Source organism: Syngnathus leptorhynchus, chromosome 6 (genome assembly GCF_054491065.1).
Source record: "Syngnathus leptorhynchus isolate UIUO chromosome 6, UIUO_Slep, whole genome shotgun sequence".
Classification (NCBI taxonomy): Eukaryota; Metazoa; Chordata; class Actinopteri; order Syngnathiformes; family Syngnathidae; genus Syngnathus; species Syngnathus leptorhynchus.
The window spans coordinates 13,794,404-13,819,377 of NC_141200.1; the positions used below are offsets into that span (position 1 = coordinate 13,794,404).

Here is a 24,974-nt window from a genome sequence, read left to right on the forward strand (position 1 = left end):
CAAAAGGGGAAAAAGTCTAAGGTTTAAAAAAAAAACTTTCAGTTAAAGTCCCAATGGTCATCGTCACACACACATCTGGGTGTGGTGAAATTTGTCCCCGCCCCTCTGCATTTAACCCATCCCCTTGTGATTGTGATCCTTCCCCTGGGGGAGAGGGGAGCCATGCTCAGGAATCATTTGGTGATCTAATCCCCCCCCAATTCCAACCCTCAATGCCAAGCAGGGAGGTAAAGGGTACCATTTTCATAGTCTTTGGTATGACCCGACCAGGGTTTGAACCCACAACCTTCCAGTCTCAGGGTGGACACTCTACTACTAGGCCACCGAGCTGGTTACAGTTTACATTTTGACAGTTAACCAGTAGGAGTATGCCAGAGAGTGAATTAAGTTTTGAATGTTCTCTTTTAAGGTATATCTCAGTGCTACTTAAATATTCACGTCCATCATGTCAGAACCATGAAAGCAAGCCCATCAAGACAAATTAGGTGCAAAGTGTAAATCAAACTTCTGGATGCTGATGTAATGTACCCTGAATGTTTTTTTGTTTTTTTGCAAAAACCGAACAAAAGTATTTAGTAACTGTGGCAACAGGATGTCTGCCAGGGCCCCGGTTTGTTAGGTCGCTCATCGATGTCCGTAGTCGAGTCTCATCCTGGATTCTTTTCCATATGGCGCTGGCTATTGGTTGTCCTGATCAAACGTCACGTGGGTTTTCCTTGCGTCATGCCATTCTTTGCGCATGCTCACTTCCACAAAACAAGAGCGAAGAGCCACACCAGCAGCTATAGCAAAAACATTGGACGGCACGGCAGAGAGGAGCAGCCCCCTTTCCAGGCAGCAAAGCTCCCCCTCTTGTACGTACACTTCTACTTTCTGTTTTGTAACATGTACGTACGCATATTTATTGTATATGCCTCAGGCTTCGGCAGAGTTTTGTGTTTGAATGCATTTTTAAACGATTGTGTTGTTTGAATGGTGTCCGAGTTATTCGTCCCGTCCAGTGCTGTCAGGGCTTTTTTGGGCAACCGTTATAGATGTTTTACTACAATTGTTTAAGCAGTGTTTGGCCTCTTAACAAAACCAAGTTATCATCGTATTCCGTAAAAAATGGCTACGCAGCGACGCTTATCACATTGCAGCGTGCAACCTTCCAGGAAACGTCAGCCAGCATTTTTCTGTTTATTTAGTGCTGCTTCCTTTATCAGCAACTCTGCGCCCAGCTTAAGATCTCAGGTTCAATTTACAAGTCTGTGGTGATGAACAAGACTTATACTTTTCTTTAACCTTGCCCATAAAAGCAGACCTTTAAAAAATAGACTAGACTCTTTAAAATAAATAATAATAATCCAGCAACAGCTGTTACGATCGCCTGGTCCCTTATTATTTTTGGGACAAATTTCTTATAGATATTTTTGTTACACTCAAACACAATCACTGCTAAGCCATTTAGACACTTTAGAGCAACCCATGCTAAGATAAATTTGCTGGAGAAGCATTAAGTCATGTCATTTGCAGATGAATACAATTTCGTGCTTTCTAACTATCTAGACTCTAGATTCTAGAGTATCTAACATTACCTAATGAGGAAAGAACACAAAACCTTCTACCTTTTACCCATCATAGTACAGTGCTACAATCGTGAGTACGTGGGCGATCTAGCCAGTAGTGCTCCCATTTCCAAACAACCCCACCTCTGCTTTGTGGTAATGACATAAACGTTTTTGAGGTTGATTTTAATGAGAAAAAAAACCTAACCATTGCAAATATGGGTTTAGTTTTGAAGCTATATTTCTGTGTCGACCAATTTTTGCGGTCGACTAAACGGAGTTGCTTGACTTTTTCTCCAAGTTGTAATTATAATTAATAAGAATCAATTATATAAATAACCCTTGCGGAGTCACTCAAAACAGGCAATTAAATATACTTATAAAGGCTGAATCCTTGGTACAACACTTTCATTGAAACTAATTTGAATGTGCACAAGTTTACATAATGTGTCCACTGAGCGTATATTTGCGGTCTTATTGTAAATAAACCAGACGTCACTGCACGAAATGGCACATCAAATAAATTATACCTCTCACATAGTCTGTGGTGGTAGTCATTGGCCAAACTCATTCTCACCTCCCATATCATCTGTCAACTACTTCTGCTTGTCCTACGTTTATTGTAGCATGTGATGCTGTAAAGTTGTCACCCAGCCTGATTGCTGTGCCTCTTTGAGAGATTAGAGTGCTGCTTTTAGTTTTATCAGTCATGTTTTTTTTTTTTTTTTTTTTTTTAATATGGAACTCAAACAGTGTTTACCAACCTTTATTGAGACAATGCACTTAGATTAGACACGGGAATAAAAAATCTCATGGCACACCACTTAACGTGCACAACTAACATGCAACAACAATGCACAAACCAAGTTAACAATATACCTTCTGTCTCAACTTAGACACAGATTGTTCAAGAACTCAAATCCCACGTTCGGCATTGGTTTCATCTGTCAGAGAAGTTCAGGGATGCCAGAGAGCACTTGGCTGGAAATTTGTCAAGCGCTATATCCATTGTGCACAATTTCCAGTAACTGTTATTCTTTTCCAGTAAAGTAATCAGATGCCAGACATTCCGTTTGAAGTGTCGATTATGTAACAGCTTCTTTCTTTTGTTTCCAGATGCCGAGTGTTTGTGATGCCCATATCATCCGAACGAAGCCTCATGCAGCCTCACTTGCAGCCACAATTTTGTTCCTGCAGAGCACTTAGTAGGTCGATCTGAAACCTAAGAAGAAAGAACCAGCGGAGTCTATCTATTGCAATGGACAACCTCATAGACTTTGAGCCTACAACTCTCAATGGGGCGAGAGACAACCCTCAGGCCCATTCAGACTTTCTGCCCCCAGAGCACCCGTCCTCCAGATTTGCTCATCAACCTGTACTCCCTGAGCCAATCGATCCCACCGAGTCCAGTTCACATCACATTCCTGAAGATGAAGAGGAAAACATAAGTGATGCAACAGAGTCTGCGGACAGTGAGAATGACATGGATCCACCTTCAACCATGTGGGAACTTAGACGGTCGTCATCCTCATCCGTTCATAGTAATGGGGACACTGATGCTGAGGCCTTAGAGAGGAGAGAGTTTATGAAGATTTATGTGGAGAAAGTTTTTCATGGAAGGTAAGGCACGTTATTGTCTCTTCCAAGTATTGATCTTGCAAGGTTAGTCTAGTACAAGGGTTTTCAACTGGTTTTGTCCAAGGGACCATCATTATAACCAAGAAGCAACTCGGGGACCACTGCTTTGGCGGAATATTATTTTATTTTACACCAAAGGAGGATAGACCTATACAGGCTATTGATTTGCATCTGTAGGTCTATTTTGGGAATCTCAACTACATTTGACATAATTTGGATGGGTTAATGATTCACAAAATTATCTGGAAAATGAATCACATAATGAATACATTTTATAGTTCAAGATTTTACAATTACTTTCCATTTCCAATTTTGCGGACCACCTGCAATACCGCCACAGACCACTAGAGGACCGCGGACCACCGGTTGACAGTCGCTGGTCTAGTCGGTACTTGATTCTTTAGTTTGTTAGCATAGTTTGTTACGTACCCAACACATTTCAAGTGTCACAAAGAATTCTCCTGACTGTTGTGCTGTCTTGACTGAAGTTGGAGAGAGCAACTTTTTGCATATTGGAACAGCCCATCTGCTTTTAGCTAAGGGGGGCAGTGACTTCCAGATCCAGCAGATGGTGCTGAGACTTTGTGTATTTTACATTCTAAGGTTGAGGAACTTTCATTTGTACATTTTCAGATTTCTGTTGTGGTAACTTTAGAGGTTTTCGTACCGCTGGTGTCATAACATTTTTATATGTTTTTTCCGATCATTGTTCATGTAATTAAACTGTAGAATTGTGTTTTCAATGTTGTTTTTCTTTGATTTGTACACATATTTTCTCAGGCAGGACTTGGACCAGGAAGAGATAGCTCGTTTTGGACAGCTATGCACTGGCGAGAATGGCAAAGGCAGGGAATGGTTTGCTAAATACGTCAGTGCACAGGTAAACAGGAAGAAATGAATGAGAACAGTATAATTTTGCTACACTGCCTTTACCAGATACCAAATGACACAAGTGTGACATTTTTCTCTCACCAGAACCATTTAGTGTGTGTTAACTGACAAATCCTCAGTGAAAATCATCAAATCTGTCTACTGTATCGGAAATGCATAAATAATTTAACATTTTAAATGCTCTTTTCCCTACTCAGCGCTGCCACTCTAAATGTGTGAGTGAAGCTACCTTTTATCGACTGGTGCAGTCGTTTGCAGTCGTGCTTTTTGAGTAAGTCAATTTGTGGCGTCCATTTGACAGTCAGATAATAATATAATAATAATAATATTTGTAGAATTTTACACTAATGTATGACTATTGCTGTTTGAATCAAGTGCAAGTGGGTTATAATGTGTGTGTTTTTTTTTCCCCCAGATGTTACCAAATGGATGACTACAGCCCAGCCAAAAACCTCATGACCATGTGCTTTACATACTACTATATCGGTAAATTAATTTTTTCCCCTCGCACGGAAATTCAAATATTTGCAACCGACATACTAGTTGAACACCCGGAGACTTCTACAAATATGTAAAAGAGCAACATCAGAATAGAGTGGGAGATCGTTTATTGATTGGGTTGGGGTTTTTTTTTTCTGTAAAGGAAAATCCCAGCCATCTCCTGCAGAGCTCCTTGAGCGAGGTGGTCCTCCAGCTGGACTGGACTCATATTTAAACAAGGCCAACTCCTGGCTCTCTGTTAAGAAAGACGCTGCCGAGCGCCTCCTCAAGAACTCATCAAAAACTGACGTCAAAGGCTTTTTTGGAGGCTTAGAAAGCAAACTGAGAAGCTCAATAACTCCAAAGACAGAGTAAGCAAATATACGTTCCTTGTTTTGGACAATATCATAAACGTAATGCATGTTTCTCATTTATCGTACCCTTTCCTTTTACATTCACTTCAGGAATGGTGAAAATCCAGTTGAGACAAAACCCAAATTAACAGGTAAACGGCATTGATATTTCATTGGGGTCGTGTGCGTGCGTGCGTGCGTGCGTGCGTGCGTGCGTGCGTGCGTGCGTGCGTGCGTGCGTGCGTGCGTGCGTGTGTGCGTGCGTGTGTGCGTGCATGCACGTGTGTGCGTGCATGCACGTGTGTGCGTGCATGCACGTGTGTGCGTGCATGCACGTGTGTGCGTGCATGCACGTGTGTGCGTGCATGCACGTGTGTGCGTGCATGCACGTGTGTGCGTGCATGCACGTGTGTGCGTGCATGCACGTGTGTGCGTGCATGCACGTGTGTGCGTGCATGCACGTGTGTGCGTGCATGCACGTGTGTGCGCGTGCGTGCGTGTCTACATTTGTTCTAAAAAAAAAAAAGAATCTTGTTGGATTACTGCATTCATGTTTCTTTTAATTTGATGACACTTGACAACAATTAACACATTCTTTTCACCCTAGTGTCAGAGGCGCCGGAGGAAAAGAAGGGAGAAAAGGTTTACTTGTACACCCATCTGAAGCAGCAACCTATCTGGTATTTGTTGTTTTTCCATTTACGCATTTAAGAGATACAGAATGTCTACAACAAAACAGAAAAGAAACATAAGTCTTAAAGTAGCAGACATTTGCTGTAGTTATTGTTTTTCCTATATTGAATGTATATAAATAATGGAAGCTTCACTTTAACTTAGTTCCCTTTAGTGGTGTCGTGGAAGAGCTGCAAGTTAGTTGAGTGAAGTTAGCTTAGCACACTTTTTCCTCACCTAGACATTAGCCATATGGCTAAAAAAGATCATGATAACTAAAAGATCATCGACATTCAGACTTCACTGCGTTGATATAAATTAGTTCATCCTACTTAGAGGAGAATTTTCAGATTGGACTTGAAGTGTTTGAATGCTAAATTGTCAACTCACTTTTACGTCATAACTTTTGGAAGTCTTTTATGTCGATGGACAAAAACAATACTTATTGTTGTAATAATTACAGTAGAAGTGAAAGTATGCATTTTGTTTGTTGGCGATGTGGGTGAGAGGTGAAAGTTGCTAGAAATATAAATAAGAAATATAATTTTAAATGAATGAATTTTAAACCCTGAAACACTCGAATGTGAGGCAGACATGCTAACTACTATCACATAGTTCTACATATAGGACACACTATTAAAATGTCATTTTTTAAAAATGCATGTTCTTTTTCAATGATAATGCATTGCTATTTGTGCGAAATCCTAAAGAACAGGCTTTAAGGGACACAAAAGTGAAGATGATTCATTTTTCACTATCTAGCCCAGTTTATGTATTTTTTTTTATCAGAAAAATGAAAAAAGTTAGCATGTTCTCTTTTATCCATTCATTTTGGCGAAATAATGAAACAACTAATCATTAGTTGTTTCATTATTTTTGCTTTAGTTTCTAATGCCTTTAGAAACGCCCACTTTTAATGAGGAATATGGCCACACCCAACTCCCCTCCTCACGGAAGGAAGTGATTACAATTTCCCCATTTGAAATCATTATGCAGACATCGCTTAAAATGTAAAATATGTGTCCCTTTCAATCCAATAAGAATTTCTTTTGAAGTAACAAGAACTTGTTATTGGTTCCTGTCAGGCATACGTTGCGATTTTGGAACGCTGCATTCTTTGATGCGGTTCATTGTGAGCGGAAAAAGAGGTCGCCAACAACAAGGTGAGTCTAAAAGTCAGAGAAGACTAGATGAGTAATTGACTAATTGAATAGATTTTCTAGATGATCTTATATTGAATTAGTTGTTAAAATGGTAAAAAAAAGTTCTTTCATGTGTGTGCCTTTGTGTGTCTTGGCAAAGTGTGCTCCTCTTTCTTCTATACGCCCTCTTTCTGCATGTCGACTTAATCCTTGTCTTCTTGTGCCTTGCTGCCGAGCAGGGGAACGCAAGATGGAAAGAAAGATCAGAGGTCTGTCTCTCATTTGTCTGCTGCTTTCAAAAGGCGATTCCAAAAAGAAAGAGCAGGACTTTTCAAATTTATCAGAAAAATTTAATGCTCTCGTGGCCGTCTTGTATTTTTGCGCATGGCTTCATGTGATTCATAAGGTTCTTTGTAATGGAATGATTTTTTTTTGTATGTTAAACATTGGTTTGTAGTTAGTTCTTTTCTTTTGAGGTGTGCGGCTCCATTTTCCTGGCCAGTGCAAGTCTAGCATCGAGTGCAGTCGAGTTGTGCGCACAGGAGTTTTCTTTCCTTTCGTATTTTCATAGTCGGTCGCAGTTAGAAATGGGCGTTTACATCGTGGGAGTGCTTCCATTCATTCACTTTTAAGGCAGAAGCTTAACAGACTTGGTGATCATACTGGTGATCGTCTCGCACAGAGTTCATTTAACATGTCCACTTGGAGACCGCCTTCCACGATTGGTTGGTTTGCATCTGAGCCTGCTCAGTGGGCTTCAGAAATGAGACTACAAGTTATTATAGTAGCAGATTTCATAACGATTCATAATATGAAAGTGCAAAAGAGAGTAATCTGGAAAGAGACAGAAAACAATGCTCAAACCACGAGTGCTCAAAAGAGTTAATCCGGTAAAATGATTGAGTATTGAAGTATTTTTGTTGCGAAGCATATTGGAAACTCATTCCAATTTTATTTTGCCTTTTATTCCTTTTTCCGTGTCCTACTTTATATCCATTTGTCTTTGTTTGGCATCTGTTGGCATGTACTTGTGGTTTGTCTGATAATCTGTGTGCTTTATGACGCTGAAATGATCTCTTGCTTCTTGTTTATTTTCAAGTGAGGTTTCTTTAACCAACAATTGATGTCATAATTGTGCACCTGAGACATTGTCCGGAAATATATTTTCTGTAATATTGTGAACCAACAGATCCACTGCTTGCTGTTCACTATTGCTTCACAGCTCAGTGCATCATTTTCCCCTTTCATGTATGATGTTTTTTTTTTTTTTTTTATCTTTTAACAAACACAAGGAAATATTCTGCTGCTTCTTTGCCATTTCACAGCAACAGCTTTCACAAAAGCAGCAAATGCACCAGAAATTGTTGAAATGTGCCTTGTTATAGGTCAGGGGTGGCCAATACGTCGATCGCAATCGACCGGTCGATCGCCAAGCCACTACTGGTTGATCGCGGGACATTAAAATGTTTTTTTAATTTTTTCGCACTTGATGCGTGTGCAAACAACAGCGCTAACAACACAACACAAACACGCTCGCTCGCGAGTTCCTTCCAATTGTCAAAACAGCTCGAGTATGGCGATGTACGAGCCATGGGCGGCGTTTTGAACGCACCGCAGCTTTGAAAAGTCAAATATCCCGCGATCGACCAGTAGTAGATCGACGTATTGGCCACCCCTGTTATAGGTGTTTATTTAATTTCCTGATATGTTGAAAGGCACATAGCCCACTTCCCCACCTGTGGTGTCTTTCAACAAGATGTCATTCATGATGTTTGATCCATAAATAGCCAATCAGATTCCAGTTTAACTTATTCCTCTTTATCATCATGATGTTTCACATTTTGACATCTGATCTTACTGTCATTGTTGGATCGCAACGTACAGTATGAAAGGACACCGAAAGGGGAACTTTATTTATAAAAGAAAGAATTTTGCCATTCAGCTCCTCGTTAGAGTAGTGTGAAAAGTACTGGAACATTGAAGTTTAAAAGTCAGCTGTAAAGCTGCATCATGGTGCAGCGGTAGCCCAATATCTTTAATTTTTTTTTAGACAATAATGCCTCTTAGTGATTAATTACTCTTCTTTTTCATCTTATCTTCTTTCTCACTGATCTTATTTTTAATCTTTTTACATTCGATAAATCAAAATTTATGAATATTCTAATACTCTATTTGAAAAGTGGCATTATTTAACTTCCATCCTTGGTCTGGCCTTTTCTCTTTTTTGGGAAAATTCAAATTCAGGGCAAACTTTTTTTTCTGTCAACAGGGAGAAGTGGTGTCACATGACCCAGGAGGAAAGAGACGACAGCTCCAAAATGGATGAGAACATTGCCTTTGGCCAGCTAGGGTAAGGAAGTTGAAAAAACATAGGAACGTGACCTTTTGGTTAGCAGTTTTTTGTTCATTTTTAACTGGTAAAGATGCCGGTTGATGATGTTGTCATGACTGGTCAAAACAAAAGTTTGGTAGCTTTGTACAACTTGCCGTATTGGCCAATCAGCTCCAAGTATTATACTGTATTCCCTGCATTTCCAGAGTGGATCACATTTGAGTACTCCCAGATTGCAGTTTTTCGTGGTTGATGACACTGTTCCTGAAATAGTACAGCACGCGTACTATACATAGCAGCTTTGTATCGAGTTTGTCAGGGAATTTGCGCCACCATGTGGCTCCTTGCCCAGTCATGAGATACACTGTTAAAAAAACGGAGTTGCTGGAGATTTGACATTTTTGAATAATACCCAAAGTTCTAAGATAAAGTCCCAATGATCATTGTCACACACACATCTGGGTGTGGTGAAATTTGTCCTCTGCATTTAACCCATCCCCATGTGATTGTGATCCTTCCCCTGGGGGAGAGGGGAGCAGTGAGCAGCAGCGGTGCCATGCTCGGGAATCATTGGGTGATCTAAGCCCCCAATTCCAACCCTCAATGCCAAGCAGGGAGGCAATGGGTTCCATTTTTATAGTCTTTGGTATGACCCGGCCGGGGTTTGAACCCACAACCTTCTAGGCTCAGGGCAGACACTACTACTAGGCCACAATCATATATGCACTTAAATTGGACAGGTGCAAGTACACACACAAAAAGAAATGGTGAGTCAAAAGCTTTTTCTTAGGTAATCTCAAATGATCATTTATTCTGTTTGCTTTTATGTGTGTTTTTCAGGACATTTACTCACAACATGCTGGCATTTGGGCTCAGTAAAAAACTCTGTGGCGATTTTCTGAAAAAGCAGGCTGTCATTGGAAATCTAAATAAAGGTACCGTGATACATTTTAAAATATGCATATATATAGGAAAGTATATAGTATACATAAGCTATTGGTGTTACTTTGAGTGTGGCACTGACGCTTTGCAAGGTATTGAATTCTCATGCATCTTATGACCACTTGTTCTCAACTGACCTATATTGAATTTTTTTTCCAAGAATGCCAAAGTGACATCATTTAAATCCTTACAGAACAGTACAAGTTGTTAAGTGACCATATTGAGAAAATGGCGACAGAGTGAGGGTCACGACGATGTGCTGAATTTCAGTCTCCGGTCTTCGCTTCACATAAGCCACGCCTAACCAGTGTCGAGTGGAATGGAAAACACATTATTGTATTGAACTGTATCATAGCTGTAGCAAAGCCTATCCGTCCATTTTGAGTGTGCTATTCTGAACACAGCCTACATCAGCAATAATACATCATCATCAGCTGTAATATTGAAAATATTTACTGTATAGCAAACTGTGTGTAAGCTGAAAAATCCTATCTGCCTCTGTGTTGCAACTGTATAAGTCAAGTATACAATGCAATAACCTCTTGTAACTGGTTTCATCTGCCAATACCAAATGACTGAGTATCCCCAAATGAGCGCTCCATAACACCGTACGTTGTCAGAGACAACAACAAAAAAAAATCCAACTTTTAGAGTAGCATTCAAAATAGAGGAAAGTTTGGTCAAAAGATGTATCATTCCAATCATAGAAAAAGGAACATTTCGGACTGAAGCTTGATAAGCCTGATTAATTAATTAAATCAGAGCTCTATGGCCAGCGGGAGATAGCATAAGGACTGTTATGTTCCACAATCCAGTTGTTACACAATGTATAATTGTCTATGTAAGTGAGGTCAGACCATTTCAAAAATGACTGTAGTTTGCAAATTATTTGCTTAGTTAAACTGCACCGTCATCGTCACAATTGAAGTTGTTACGATTCAGGAGCTTTAGGGTTCCTGGTTGGTCAATTATCATCCAGAATTGTTTCAAGCAAATATTTCATAGTATTACTCAATAAATATATATATGTGTCTTGAGTAGGGCTGTCACTGTTTTTTTAATCGATTATCGTTCCATCGATTAATCGGATAACATTTTATTTTGCATTAAAGTACAGAGGTGTCAAGTAATGCAATAAAAGCACTTAGAGTAAAAATTTTAGAAATATAAATTTTGGGAACTATACTTAAGTGGAGTAGTTATTCTTCAGCCCCATTTGTACTTCTTACACATTTGCACACACAGACACACTCTTGACTTGACTTGACTTCCGCTTCCATGCATTTTATTTCTCCTTACATCGCTTTTACTTTTATACTTAGTTTTAAAACCATTACTTTTGACACCTCTGTTAAAGTGTATTACAAAACAATTTTCCTCAATATGGGGAAATTTTACACTACTCTTGAACTTTTATGACTTTTTTTTTTCTTTTCAATTTAGGCCCAATACTTCTTTGTCAAGCCATAAAATACACTGCAAGTCTGTCTTTAGTCCTATTCTTTATTTTACGTAATTCAAGCAAACGATCTCATGAAAGAATTTTTTTTTCCTAATTATCTTGTCAAACATGGCAATTCCATTGCCAAAAATCACCACTAAGAATTTTCCTTAATATCCCACTTAAATATCCACATCCATCTAATTGAGTATTTCTTTGTATGTATTAGGGCTGCTCAAATAATCAAATATTAATCATGATTAGAACTTTGGCTCCAGATGATCTCAAAATTCATATATAATCGAGGGCAAATGATTATTACAGTGAGTGATGTACCTTAGTGCACTCAGTGAACAAAAGTATATGAACTTGTTTGTATTTTGGACCAATGTGAACAGAACGTAGCACATTTTTGCTCCGTGAACTTTTTTGTGAACGCCCTCATTTTGGGGCCAGTGAACGGTTTTGAAGGGTGTCACTTTTGTTCAAGGATGCCAGGTTTTCTTCTTTTTAGACTTCAAAATAAAAGCCCGCTAAACACACTGGGGAGAAAATAATTTGACAACCTTGGAAAATTACTCTTAATGAGATTGTGTTAGTAATTTATTTGAGCTTTGGACTTTTACCTTTGCACTTTTACGTCCCAAATTGTAATAGTTTGATGGGTCTTTGGGCAAACAAGAAATAATACATTCACTAAAAACGAAAAATTAGTTAAAGCAAATATAATTTTTGTTTTGTACCTTGAATGTTTCATTTGTACTTGCTTTGTTTCCAACCTTAGTCTGGCACCTAGCTCTGTTTTTGTTTGCACCTGTATACTAGTGTGACTTGAATTGGTGAAAACAAGGAAAAATGCCAGAGGGTAACGGCACAAAGCAACTTTTTTGTTTTGTTTTTTGATTGAGGGAAGAAAAGAACTATAAAGTTTTCATTTTTGGAACCATAAACTTAGTTAATAAAATTTTAATTATGAACTAAACAAGTTCTTTTTTTAAAATTTGTGAACGAAACCTTGAACTAATTTGTGTAAAAAATGAACTGTTCGCAGGAGACTGTGTTGTTTTTTAAATGTTCAATAAATGCTTTGCCAATTTCAAAAACATAATCATGTAACTAATCGTGATTTCCATATTGAACAAAATAATTGTGATTATGATTTTAACCCATAATCGAGCAGCCCTAGTATGTATATATTTTTATTTGTGCCTCAACCTTCCAAACAATTCTTGATCAGTGCTGATTTAAGAAGCGCGACCAACTAAACTTTCTCCAGCAGTGTTCTTCTAAATGGAAGGACAATATGTGCTTTCAAACGCTTGCTACATTTGAGCGTTGCAAATCATTTGCAAATTGTGGGCATATTGTCAGGCTTTATCAAGCTCAACGTTCCGTGAATTACTCGTCTATATTTGTACATATGTACTGGTTGTGATCCATGAGGAATATGAATGTCTGTCACCAATGTTATACATTCTCATTTCAAATATTTGTGTATTAATGAATGAATGTGCCCTTACATGATGTTGCACATACAGAATGCCCTTCATCTTTGCCAGATTGCACTGTTTTTATGAGTTTATTATTCGTTTATTTTCAACTGTCACTCACTATGTTGCTACCAGGATATTAATTGGGAAACCTGATATTATTGTGTATGTGTGTGTGTGTGCGTGTATGTATGTAAGGTTGACCTCACTATGTGGCAGCTTCAATCTTTTTTTGGTTTTTACACCTATTTTGCTGCTGATCACAATACTGGTGTTGATATGGCGTTTTAAGCATTTATCTGTATAATGTAGTCTTTACATGTACAATACAATACATGATACTCTTGCCTTTTGCTTTTGATAGCTGCTTCTAGTATCCAGCCAGTTCTCCCTAAATTTACCAATTGGTGCTGCCACTTGTAGCATTGCAAAATGTTTTCAAGGAGAGGGAAGAATTAATTAAGATACCAAAATAAGTAAGGAATTAAGTTTATAATTTAAACCGTATCAGTTTGGGAGCATTGCACTCGTAGCAAAGAATACAATGTTAATATTTCAGTTGACCGACAGTTGCAGCTCCTGAGTTTTCAGAAATTCGTTCAGATGTGCATATTGTTTTGTTGTTGAATGTTTTTATTTTTATGCATGGACAAGTCGATGTGAAATCAAGATGCTGTAATAAATGTATTTTTGTTGAGGTTTTGTGAGTTTTCTGTGTGTTTTTGAGGTGATCAGTTCAGGATGAATGGATGCCTGGACGGACGGATGGACAGACTTCAAAACTAAAAATGTGATTTCGTTGTGCCTACCTTATATCGACACAATGATACATCAGTTGTTCATGGATTTCGAAGGAAGTGATTGCCGAATCCAAACAAGCACCTTTCATACATGATGTGTTGCCAAACTCTTGCCCAGTGAGAGAAAACAACCAAGTGGATACCATAGTCACTCACTCAACTACATTCTGAGATGTCTTTTATCTGAGTTGAGAATGTACGTATCATTTACAATAACCTTGATGTTTTCTATTTTTGAGAAACATTGAAACTTATCCAATTATCAGAATGAAGCCATAACTCTAATGAGAGTTATGTGGTTAGCAGAAAAAAATCAAAAACCATGTCAAGCTGAGCAAAGAGAACCAGCTTAAAAAAAAATACTGCGTTTCCCTGAGTGCATACGTGTGACTGTGAGCGCTTGTATATGGTCGTGTCAATAGAAGTGAGGTGTTGATGAGGAGCCTCTGTAGCTGTACAATGTGCTGGAGTGTTTCAGTGTTTGCGTTGTAGTTGGAGCTGCCTGCACTCAGTGCCGCGTATAAATAAACAGTGGTCACTTTGACTGCACTCTGATTGGCCAGTTTGCAATGTCACAGCATGAACAACCTCCTCCATCTAATTAATACCAGACCTTTGCACAAGGGACAACCACGTCATATGTATTGGCATATTCCTGCTCATCCAAGTAGATGTTTGAATTTCAAAAAAAAAAATCATGTGTTTCAAAAAAGAAAAAAAAAAACGACATCCTGATAATGTCGTGAATCATTCATTATCTTTGCATAAGCATTTTTGGGGACTTTGTGTCACCTTCTGGAACTACCATGTGACTGAAACATGACTTCATTGTTCCTGGTTTTTATATCATCCACGTTTAACTCAAAAATTAAAGTTTATGTTTTGAAAGGAAAATAGAGTCACATAAATGGGGGCTTAATCTATAAGAAAGAGAAATTTATACAATGTAGGCTGGAGGACTAGTTTACATGCGTTAGATGTTCACTAGCTCAGTGTAACACGGATGGGAAGGAACAGCAGTTAAACTGAATATTCCTGAATCCTAAAAATAAACTGAATATGTATTAGTTCAGTGATTCATAGAAACGCCAGATTTAGTTTAACAGCCTAATTGTCTCAATATTCTCTCCCTCTCAAGGAATGAAAAATGTATAAGGACTTTGAACTAAACAACTCATTTTTAAACACGGTACTGACTAACCACTGTACAATATAAATTGAGGACATACATTTCATATTCCGTGTCACTCAGCAATTCATGTTACAGAATATGAACATACTGACTTGTTTGACAACTAAAGCGGGACTTTAAAAATGCACGTTAACACATTTAGCCAGACTAATACTGTACCAAAATTCTCACAGATGATCTGAGCACTTGTTTCTGACAAGGTCTCCCACTGAAATATGTTGGCTAACTTTAAACTTGTGCATAAATAATAGTGGGAGAAAGACTTTTGTTTCTCAAGTGTGAGAGCAACAAGTGTGCATGTGACTCTGATCTGTGGCTACGAGCACAATGGCAGAATTGTTATTCTGAAACAATGAAAATAAGACATATATTCTGTCTGTTATTGTTCCTGTCCAGCTTGGTGCAAAATGCAAACACTTTGGTGTGGAGACTGTGGATGGATGGGTGGGACAAATGACACGAACAGTTGCTCTTGGTTTTGACAAGTCTGCAGACTCTAGTCTGGTGATGCAGCACAGTGGCTGTTTTCCAACAAGGACAAGGTTTTTGATTGGTTTGTTTTGCTTGTTTCAAATCTTATAAGAAAGATGGCATAGGGTTCCCGCAAGGGTCCATTCTGGGTCCACTTAATTGACATGCTCCCCCATTGCTGAGAATATTGAATACCGCAAAATCGCAAGTATTCATCAAATAAGAGATTGGTTGTGTATTTTTCTTGAGCCTCAAAACTGAAATTAAGCCTTTTAGGTCTACATAGTGTGTTCCCAAAACAAAAATAAACAGCATTTAAAGTTGTTTTTTCATTGAACGCTGAAGGCCCTGCCAGTGTTTGCACACGTATGTATTGAATGTTGTCTTCTGTTTTTGGGTCAGGATTGGTTCATTGCTCCAAAGGGTTGCAAAAACGTTCACTTTTTATATAGTCACAAACTGTTTTTCTTGTCACCAGTAATGGGGGATATGAGGCTATGATGTATTTTTTTTTTTACTGTATTCACGTTCAAAATTTCTTTGTTCCAAAATTATAGTTACAAACTTCTTGAATAATTAAAGTCTTGTCAAACTGACCCAATTCATTCAATTCAGGGCTGAAAACATGACTGCATTCTCATTCCCCTTTAATAATCTCTTCTGAATGCATTTTTATTAGCTTCACTTTAAATGTTTTACTCTCCTCTTTGACTTGCTTTTTGTTTCACAGTAGTTTTTAATGTTGCTAACCCTGAAAAAGACCACAAAGGCAGTTGATATCTACATGATAATGTACTTAACAAAATGTTTGATTTAAATTCACTATACTAACCAGTTGTGTTGACTAATTTGTGGTGCATTTTAATACTTTTGTTCATTTAGTTGATGTTAGAGTTTTGCATAACAATGTCACATACACAACTTTTGCCACTGAAAAATCAAGGTCGTCATTAGATGTCTTTCCACAATTCATAATTTGACATTAATCAAACCTGAATTGGATTCTTTTTTTAATTCAAAGTCAAAGTCAGCTTTATTGTCAATTACTTCACATGCCAAGACACACAGAGATTGAAATTGCATTACCCACTATCCCACGGTGACAAGAAATATAACAAAACATCCCAAAAAGAACAACACAAAAAGTAAAAACAAGAAGGCACATACAATGAATAAACAAGAGCGACGAATAAATATAAATAAATAAACAATTCAGAGGAGCAAAAATGGAGCAAGTGTGCATACAGCAGTCAGTCAGAATATAGCGTGAGAGTAGTGCAAGGCAGCCAACGTGACTTGAACACCTCTGTCTTGTTCAGCCACGCCAAAAAAGCAAAAATATATTTAATCCCTTTCCGGAAGGTTCATTAATTACAGTGCTCAGTGATACTGACACAGCCGCTGTACTTTTTAAACAAAACGGATACATTCAGTGTCCCTCTAACATTAACAGAGTCGGCAAACATGTTCGAATTGTACAAGAGCAGCTGTACAATCTAAATCTTAGGTAGTTTGTTTTAGCTTACTGCTCAAGATGCAGTGAGGTCGTGAGCATGTTTACGTATGTGTGTACAGAGGGGGTGGTGGCCCTTAGTGACGAAGCTCCGCCTCGTCGTTGGATTAAACGTCAGGGTGGTCCCAGTCGTGGGATGGTAATCCTGATGTCCCTTTAGCGGTGTTCATACAAACACACACGCTCATATACACAAACATAAATATTCATTAAACATTTATCCGAGTAAACTTTTGACACAAAATCAAATATTTTCACATTTCAGGGTAAATATTTCATCTTAATAAACTTCTCACAGGGATTTCATGTTAGCAATGGATTCTAAAACTGGCTGCATTAATGCTGTCCAATTGACCGATGCAAACAATGACAATATTTTAATCTCAACAGGTTTCTTATTATGATGAACACAATTCCCTCTTACAAGATGTGTTGTCACCTTTTCTGCAATTGTTTCTGCTATTGATAAGGTTGCGACAGCTTGGGTTCTCGATTCAAACACCACATTTGATCTTTCTGTCCATGTCCTTTGTTTGGCGGTGTTACATTTTTTGGAAGTTGTTTCGTCAAGGTTTTTTGAGGATGTAGCTCGCCCGACTAGTCTATCCAACTCCCCTTATGACTCTGTTCCTCCTCCTTTCTTTCATGAAGTGCTCTCGAGTAGCGGTCAATCGGTTTTGGCCTTCATCTGTATTCCAGCGTCAGTCCTCTAACATTCTCAACATGCTGTGGTGCAACCCCCGCTGAAGAAATTTGGTCTTGAATTTTAGACCCATGTCCAAGCTGGCTTTAGTTAAAAAAACAAAAAAAAACAAAAAAAAAACTTCGAAAAAGGCTGGGTGCACGTGCTGTTAAAATCTTTCTTGGATGAACATCATGTCACGTGTAGGGCCCAGACGAAACAGCTTTTGCAGCTCTTTAAAGTGAATCACAAAAGGATAAAAATGGGAAGATGAACTGTTTTGAATAGCTACAGTGAAATGATCTCTCATGTTTAAGGACAATATTAGAACCATAGTGCTTATGCTGCTTTATATAAAAAAGGATTCCCACAATGATAACAAATATGGCAGCCCTTTTTGTTTTGCAATATACAACGACCAAAATATAAAAATATTATTTTTACTTAAAGGATGGCAACAAACAAAGAACCTGGGTGCATCATCAGAAATCCCCCTTACAGCAAGCTTCCCCTTTCTTTATTATAAGGTTTACTATGATAAAGGTCCTTTTTGTCGAAATCGGTGTCAGCTTCTGTTGCATGACCCATATTTCTCATTGGTCATTAAAAAAATTGATTTCACTTGTGATCACAGCAGTCTGTGTGGCATAATGAAACATGATTGGCTGAGAATTCATTTTTATGTTACTCCCAATTTGCATATGTTCTGTATCGAGGAGAAACAACAATTCTGATGTTTGACTAGCAATTAATGATGTTCACTCACTTGTTTTTCTTACCTGTTTATGTAAAAATGAAAAGGTATAGTGAACAAATAGAGTAGGATGCTTGAACCAGCATGTTTTTAAAGTGGGTCATATTTTAGATGAGCTATTGCAGAGTGCAAGGAAAAAGTATGTGAACTGTTTGCAATTTCAAAAATACTTGCAATCAAAAACTTTTGTCCGATCCTCATCTTCAACAAAAAATAACTATGAAACCATGCAAACAATTGTATATTTTCATAACCACTCAGAGAGATGCCTTAAAAAAATGATTTAAGAATGGATAAATACCAAAAGGTCAAGCAAGCAAACAATGCAAATAAATGAAAAAGTGTTGTAGCCGAAGCTTTACCATTGGACACATTTATTTTATCATGGTGTATCAAACAAGACAATATGTTTTTTTTTGCCAGTGCTACGTCTCATGAAGATCTTTTACAGTACAAACACTCACCATCAGATTTATGAGTCCCTTTCTTGAAAATGTAGATGGATGAATGATTTGTTGAATTACTAATGTACGCAAAGAGCAAAGAAATTAACACAACCATTTTTCTGTTCTATTTCTATAAATATCTGTTTCTCCATTCTTTCCCCTCGGACATTTTAGCATGTTTTGTTTACAAAACACACACAGAAAAAGAAACAATAGTATAAACAGGAAATGTGTTTAACTGTGAGTTGCTCATCTTCAAATGAGTGAAGATTTATTTATTTCAACAAACATTCCTGATTTGCACAGCGCTGCAGGGCCAAGCTTTCTCAGGCAAGCCACTGAGTGTCCGAGCTGTAAAATTATATTTAGACAGGCAAACGATGCTGTCAGCTGACTGGACTGATTTCATGTAGGTGTTGTAAATACAGCGGAAGTACATTTATCACATGCTGTGGAATTTCAAAAAATTGTACTTCATAATAACAATAATGATACTATCATTCAAATCAAAATTCTGTTTTAACTTTTATTCTGAACCTTAAACATATCATATCCTAATTTGGATAGATTCCCACAATTACAAAGTGGCCAGGTTTATCGATACTTCTTAAACTCTGCAAATCAAAGAACGAACCAAAATTAAGCTATTCAATTTAGTGGTCTTTTTTATTTTTTATTTTACACAATGAATTTACAGCAGATGAAATTACATGGTCATGCATGGGTAAAAATCTTACTTGCAGGATTACAAAAGACAATACACAAAATGTAGAAATAACTATGTAAAATATATGGTACATTATTCTTTGGAACCTGTTATCTTATTTCAGAAGAGAAAACATGATATGAGAGACTTCTGAACAGACTGAGCCAGATCGAAGAATGTCCATCCATCCATTATCTGAACTGTTTATCCTCACGAGGGTCGCAAGATTGAATGTTTCAATTTGAAAATAATCAGGTCTGCATTTGCATAGAATTTGCAGAGTACCGTGATTCCCAACTAGTTGTGGCAGCGTGTCATGAAAGATCATCAGATGCATGAAAGTTCCTTTTATTGGTCCAAAGGTTAGCTCAGAATTATTTCATAATTTCTATGTCCAACCTGTCTATTGCGGTGACAGACAGTCTACAATGAATGTTTTTCCACTAGATGGCAGAATGCACATAATAAATCCTTGTTTTCATTTTTGTGACACTTGATTTTGATTTTGTTGGGGTTTTGTTAAATGTAAAATCTAAGCCTCCACTCCCCCAAAAAGTTGACAATCACGGTTTGAATCAATAATATTCTAAATCTGTGTGTCATTATTCCGATTTGTAAGGCAGAATTTGATCTGGACAAGAGAGTGACAAATAAGAGCAAAATGGAAATCCCATTTGGTAGAAATGATGCTGTCGAGTTTCCGAAAACATGTTTGGACCGACACCAGTATGTTGGCGCTGCGAGCCCAGGTCCCCACCTTCACTTTTTGCAAGGATGCTCTCAATGCTGAAAGCCGTGCATTTGTCCTTCCTCGGAACGCCTGATTTTGGAGCCATGTGTGCAAGAAGAGAGGTGGAGTTGTTGTCACCGGGAATTTGCAAGCTGAGTCTTGGTGCGCCCTGCGTCCGCGGTGAAATGTACCTCTGGTCCAGCTTCCTTTTGTTTTGCTTCACGGGGTGACACCCTTTCTTTCTGCGGCTTTGTTGTTGAATTGACTTTGAGTCCGGTTCCGTTTCAATTCTCTCTGCGTCCTGCCTCAGCGTCATCTCCACCACCAAGGAAGATGGGCTGGAATGGTCCCTTACGGAGGCTGACGATGAACTTTTGCCACGTTCCTGTTGACTCTTCACCTTCCTCTTCCTCCGCCGGTAATTGCCGTTCTCAAACATGTTCGTGTACTTGGTATCCAGCGTCCAGTAGCTGCCTTTGCCGGGTCGACCCTTCTCCCTAGGCACCTTGATGAAGCAGTCGTTAAGTGAGAGGTTGTGGCGGATGGAGTTCTGCCAGCCTTGCTTGTTATCATGGTAAAATGGGAATCGGTCCATGATGAATTGGTAGATGCCGCTCAGCGTGGCGCGCTGCTCCGGTGTGCTTTTGATTGCCATGGCGATCAGGGCGATGTAACTGTAAGGGGGCTTCTGGGGGGGTTCCTGGCGGGCCGACACGACGCTTAAAGCGGCGGGTACCACGCCATCGTTGTCTCCTCCGTACAAGTAGATGAGCGGAGGTGCGGAGAAGTTCAGTGCGGAGGCTGGCACGCCGAATCTCGCCATACATCCGCGGTAGAGCGTCATGACGCAAAGTTCGAGTACTCTGGAGTGAGCCCCGGAGGAGAAGTGCTCTTCTGACTCAGTCCCCTCACTTCATGTGCTCTACTAAGTAAATGTTCATCACTGTTGTATTTTTTTGCTCCGTTTATGTTGATTTTGCGCCGGAAAATAAATTGTCCACCCTAAACCGTCTGTGCCGTTTTAGCCCACCCACATTAATTAAAATTTCATTGCGGCGCACCCCCTTGTTCCCCACTTGGCTCCACGACCAATCAGGTGCCGCTTTATTTCCTCATCTGTTTATAGAATTAGTCGCTTGATAAGTCTGCCCACCCAAGTTGAATCAAGCTGTGTTTATTTGGAAAAATTTCCGGCCACCCAATACATAAACGCACTGATGTGCTGTTTGAAATTTCACGTCCACCCCTGACGCTGAGTCTTGCTCGCACAGAAAGAACAAGCAAACACCGCAGACTTTTTTTTTTTTTTCGAGGACTTGCTGTGGGTTCACTCGAACACAAACGTGGATGAAACTAATGTTATACATTGCACAGCATCGACCCATCGTCCATTCACCCATTCATCCATTCACCCATCCATCTATCCATTTCACACACCCATCCATTAAGCAAAATTGCCTAACTATATGGCAAATATGTATACTGGTCACATGGACGTGGCAAAAAAAAAAAAAAAATTCCCCAGATTTTGCCTGTTCCTACCCATGACTTGTTTGTTTGTTTGTTTGTTTGTTTGTTTGTTTGTTTGTTTGTTTGTTGTTTGGTACATTTCTCAAATTATAATTGAATGACTCTAAATTTTAACATCATTGTGTCACTTGTGCACATCAAAAGCATAATTTCTCATTTCCTGGAACAAGTTATAAATCCTTTGGCACAACCATGTGATTATTGTGATTGTTATATACAATTGTTTGTTGTTTTCAACATTATCAGTTGTCCTAAACTTGATTGTAAAGGGTGTCTGTTAAATTGACTGACACCTCACATTTGGACTTTTAATTCGTAGTACAGAATTAATTTCATATGCAAATTGACTGACCAAGTTGTAATTATATGTCAAGCATGTTTCTCTTCGTCTATTCAACATTTGTCCCCTCTGTGAATTATCCCATGTTGAAATTTTACTTTTTTTTTGGTTCTTTGTTATGTTTGTGCTATATACTGATGTGTTTTTCTTTCTGTATCACAATAAGATGGTTTGGCACCCTCCGAACTGTGCGCCATTGTGCCGCCTCAGTCTAAGTCAAGTCAAGTCAAGTCAAATTTATTTATCTAGCCCTTAATCACATAAACATCTCAAAGGCCTTCGCATGGCCACAGTTGACAGTTATTCTCGACATCCCCTGCTCTTAACTTCCAGGAGGGCAAGGAAAAACTCATGAAACCCCAACTGGGGAAAAATGAGAAACCTTGAGAACGGACCGCAGTTAGGAGGGTAACCCGTCCAAAACAATGGATAGATACCGAGTGGGCAACATTGAACACACAACACATAATGGAACAAATAAAAGTTAGGAACAAATGGAATGATGTCCAGTGCTCAACCGGGCATGGTGGTTACTGCTTTTGAGTCTGAATGTGAATCGGCTGTGAATCCACCTGTGCTTCTCTGAGTAGATCCTGTTTGCTTTGACTACATTTATCCCCCTTCAGGCTGCCCTGTTTTTCACCCACAAACCACAAAAGTGCAGTTCAATCTGTCACTTTAAATTGCCTGTGAATGTAGGTGGAAGTTGTCATCTGTCAAACCTGATCCAAACAGTAGTGTGACAGTAGACTCAGTTTCAGTTTATTTACTCCTTCTTGATCATGGGAGTGACCCACTAATGACTTAATAGTTATTGAATAAAATTAAACTAAAACATATCCTAAAATGGATACAGGGACATGACAATCGCTAACGTGATGGTGTGTGTGCGTGTGTGCGTGCGTGGGGATAAGTTCCAGCTCACCTATGACCCTTACTAGGACAAGCACTATGGAAAAATATAGCCTACGATACTTACATAATATTATTATTATTATAAATCTAATATTTTTGTTTAAGTTTGGTACAATCATTTTCTAGGCCTAAAGTTTAAAATTTCCAAGTACGTATTTCAATTAGTTTTGTTCCTTTTGAGACACTGTAATTACTTCTCATACTATTAACCTTATTCTCCAGTAATTTCATTACAGTGTTGGCAGCTAGCATAACACACAAGTGGAGAAGTACAGATAGAGCTACAGCAACGATAACGTTCCAGTTACATTATTATCGTAATAAGTAATAGACTCCTCTGCACAATGACTGTTTTTATCAAAGCAGGAGGAAACAGATTGTGATATTTTTCATTCTCATTCGTGGGCAACATTCAGACCCTGGGCCCTATTGCCTTACAAGGACAAATTGAAAAGTGTATTTTTTCATAGACGCCTTATACTAGGATTTTTCCTGTTTATAGGTCAAAGGAGTATTATAACAACTTTACAAGTGCTCACAGCTGGCTCCTGCTTACATTGGCTGTTGGAAGACTTCAGCGAATAAACCTACAAACTCAGAATGTACTGTGTTTGTATCTCAGCAGATGATGATTCAATGTACCATAGGAAATAAAACTAACATGCAAGTAAGTACACAAGACAGCATGCAGACTGACTGCTAGAACTTTTAAATTCTGCATTGTGCAGAAGATATTAGGACTTGGTATGTACTGATGATCTGTTGCAACTATTACTAAATTGTCTTTCAAAAGTGTATATTTTGAATAGGCGGTAGTATTTTCAACAACAACAATATTCTGTAATAAAATAATTCATTGTCCAGACATGGGCGCCAGGGTGACATGATTGTTACTCAGCATGGGCTGACTTGCAGATCATGGTTGGTGGCTCGAAGGGTGCCATAACAGATATTGGGCCTTATCAACAGGAAACCCCTCAACACTGTAATGGTGCGTTAAGATTGTTCTATTGTTTTTTTTGTTTTTGTTTTGGTGTGAATATGAACAGAAGGACAATTCATCCGTATTGGGTGTGTCGATACAAGACTGCCTGCTGTTTTTTTCCTGCTGTCTGCGTTGACGTTCTGACGTGCAGTAAATCGGAACATAGGCGACACCTACTGGACATTTTGAAGAATACAATAATCTTGACTTCCCAATCGTATCACATTGTTACATTTTTGATTGATTGCTTTGACCAGTTTGAAGAAACTGGGAACTTCTCAGTCTTCATCATCAAGACACTTGATGCAATTATGTAAAGCATGCTCATTGGTTTTCCCATCCTTTTGCAAAACAGTCAACTCTAGCACTTTAGCTGTGCTTACAGAATAGAAAGCATATGCTCCAAGCTCTTAGAAACTTCCTGATCAATATGCAATCACTAAAAGCACCTGTCTGACACCTCTTCACAAAATGTGTCAGCCACAGTATGAAAAAAAAGAATGTAATTAATAAAATTTGCATATCTGATTTGGGATGCATTTTTTTGCAAGAGGGCAAATTTGATATTACAAACGGCACTGGCATGTAAACTACATACAGTCATAGGCTGCAATGCGAGCAATGAATATTTTGATGCCCATTGTGTAATGATTTATTGGAGGTGCTCATACACTTGTGTCAAAGTTGAGTTGTTTAAAGGCAAAATTTGCTTTTGTTACATATTTTAAATGTTTTGGCACAGGTATTGCCTTTTGCAAACAAAATGTGTCATTTTGACCACTGTGGCATTGTGTTTAGCCCTCTGCGTTAACAGATTTGAAAATGTCAATTGAGTTGACGGCTCTGTCAAAACAATCAATAAGAACTGTAAATCCACTAAACTAACTATGACTCTGTGTGTGTGTGTATGTATGTGTATGTATATGTGTGTGTGTGTATATATATATATATATATATATATATATATATATATATATATATA

General features: G+C 38.5%; 2 protein-coding genes across 3 annotated transcripts; one reads left to right on the plus strand and one right to left on the minus strand.

Annotated features, from left to right (window-relative positions):
• The first annotated feature begins 98 nt into the window (after nt 1-98).
• On the plus strand, nt 99-11,034 carry kiaa0513 (KIAA0513 ortholog). Of its 2 annotated transcripts, none has more exons than XM_085914909.1 (12): nt 99-854; nt 2,664-3,167; nt 3,966-4,065; nt 4,274-4,347; nt 4,492-4,562; nt 4,720-4,927; nt 5,021-5,061; nt 5,517-5,589; nt 6,667-6,744; nt 8,993-9,073; nt 9,896-9,990; nt 10,191-11,034. In XM_085914909.1, exons 2-12 carry the CDS (start codon nt 2,806-2,808, stop codon nt 10,238-10,240), a joined length of 1,233 nt encoding a protein of 410 aa, XP_085771035.1. In that variant the 5' UTR covers nt 99-854; nt 2,664-2,805; the 3' UTR covers nt 10,241-11,034. The 2 variants fall into 2 exon arrangements, with proteins under 2 accessions (XP_085771035.1, XP_085771036.1); XM_085914910.1 differs by lacking the exon at nt 99-854 and adding an exon at nt 6,960-6,992 and having other exon boundaries at nt 2,768-3,167.
• A 9,060-nt stretch (nt 11,035-20,094) lies between these two features.
• Nucleotides 20,095-21,066, minus strand: foxl1 (forkhead box L1). The gene has a single exon (XM_085914873.1). It carries the CDS (start codon nt 21,064-21,066, stop codon nt 20,095-20,097), a length of 972 nt encoding a protein of 323 aa, XP_085770999.1.
• Nucleotides 21,067-24,974: the final 3,908 nt, after the last annotated feature.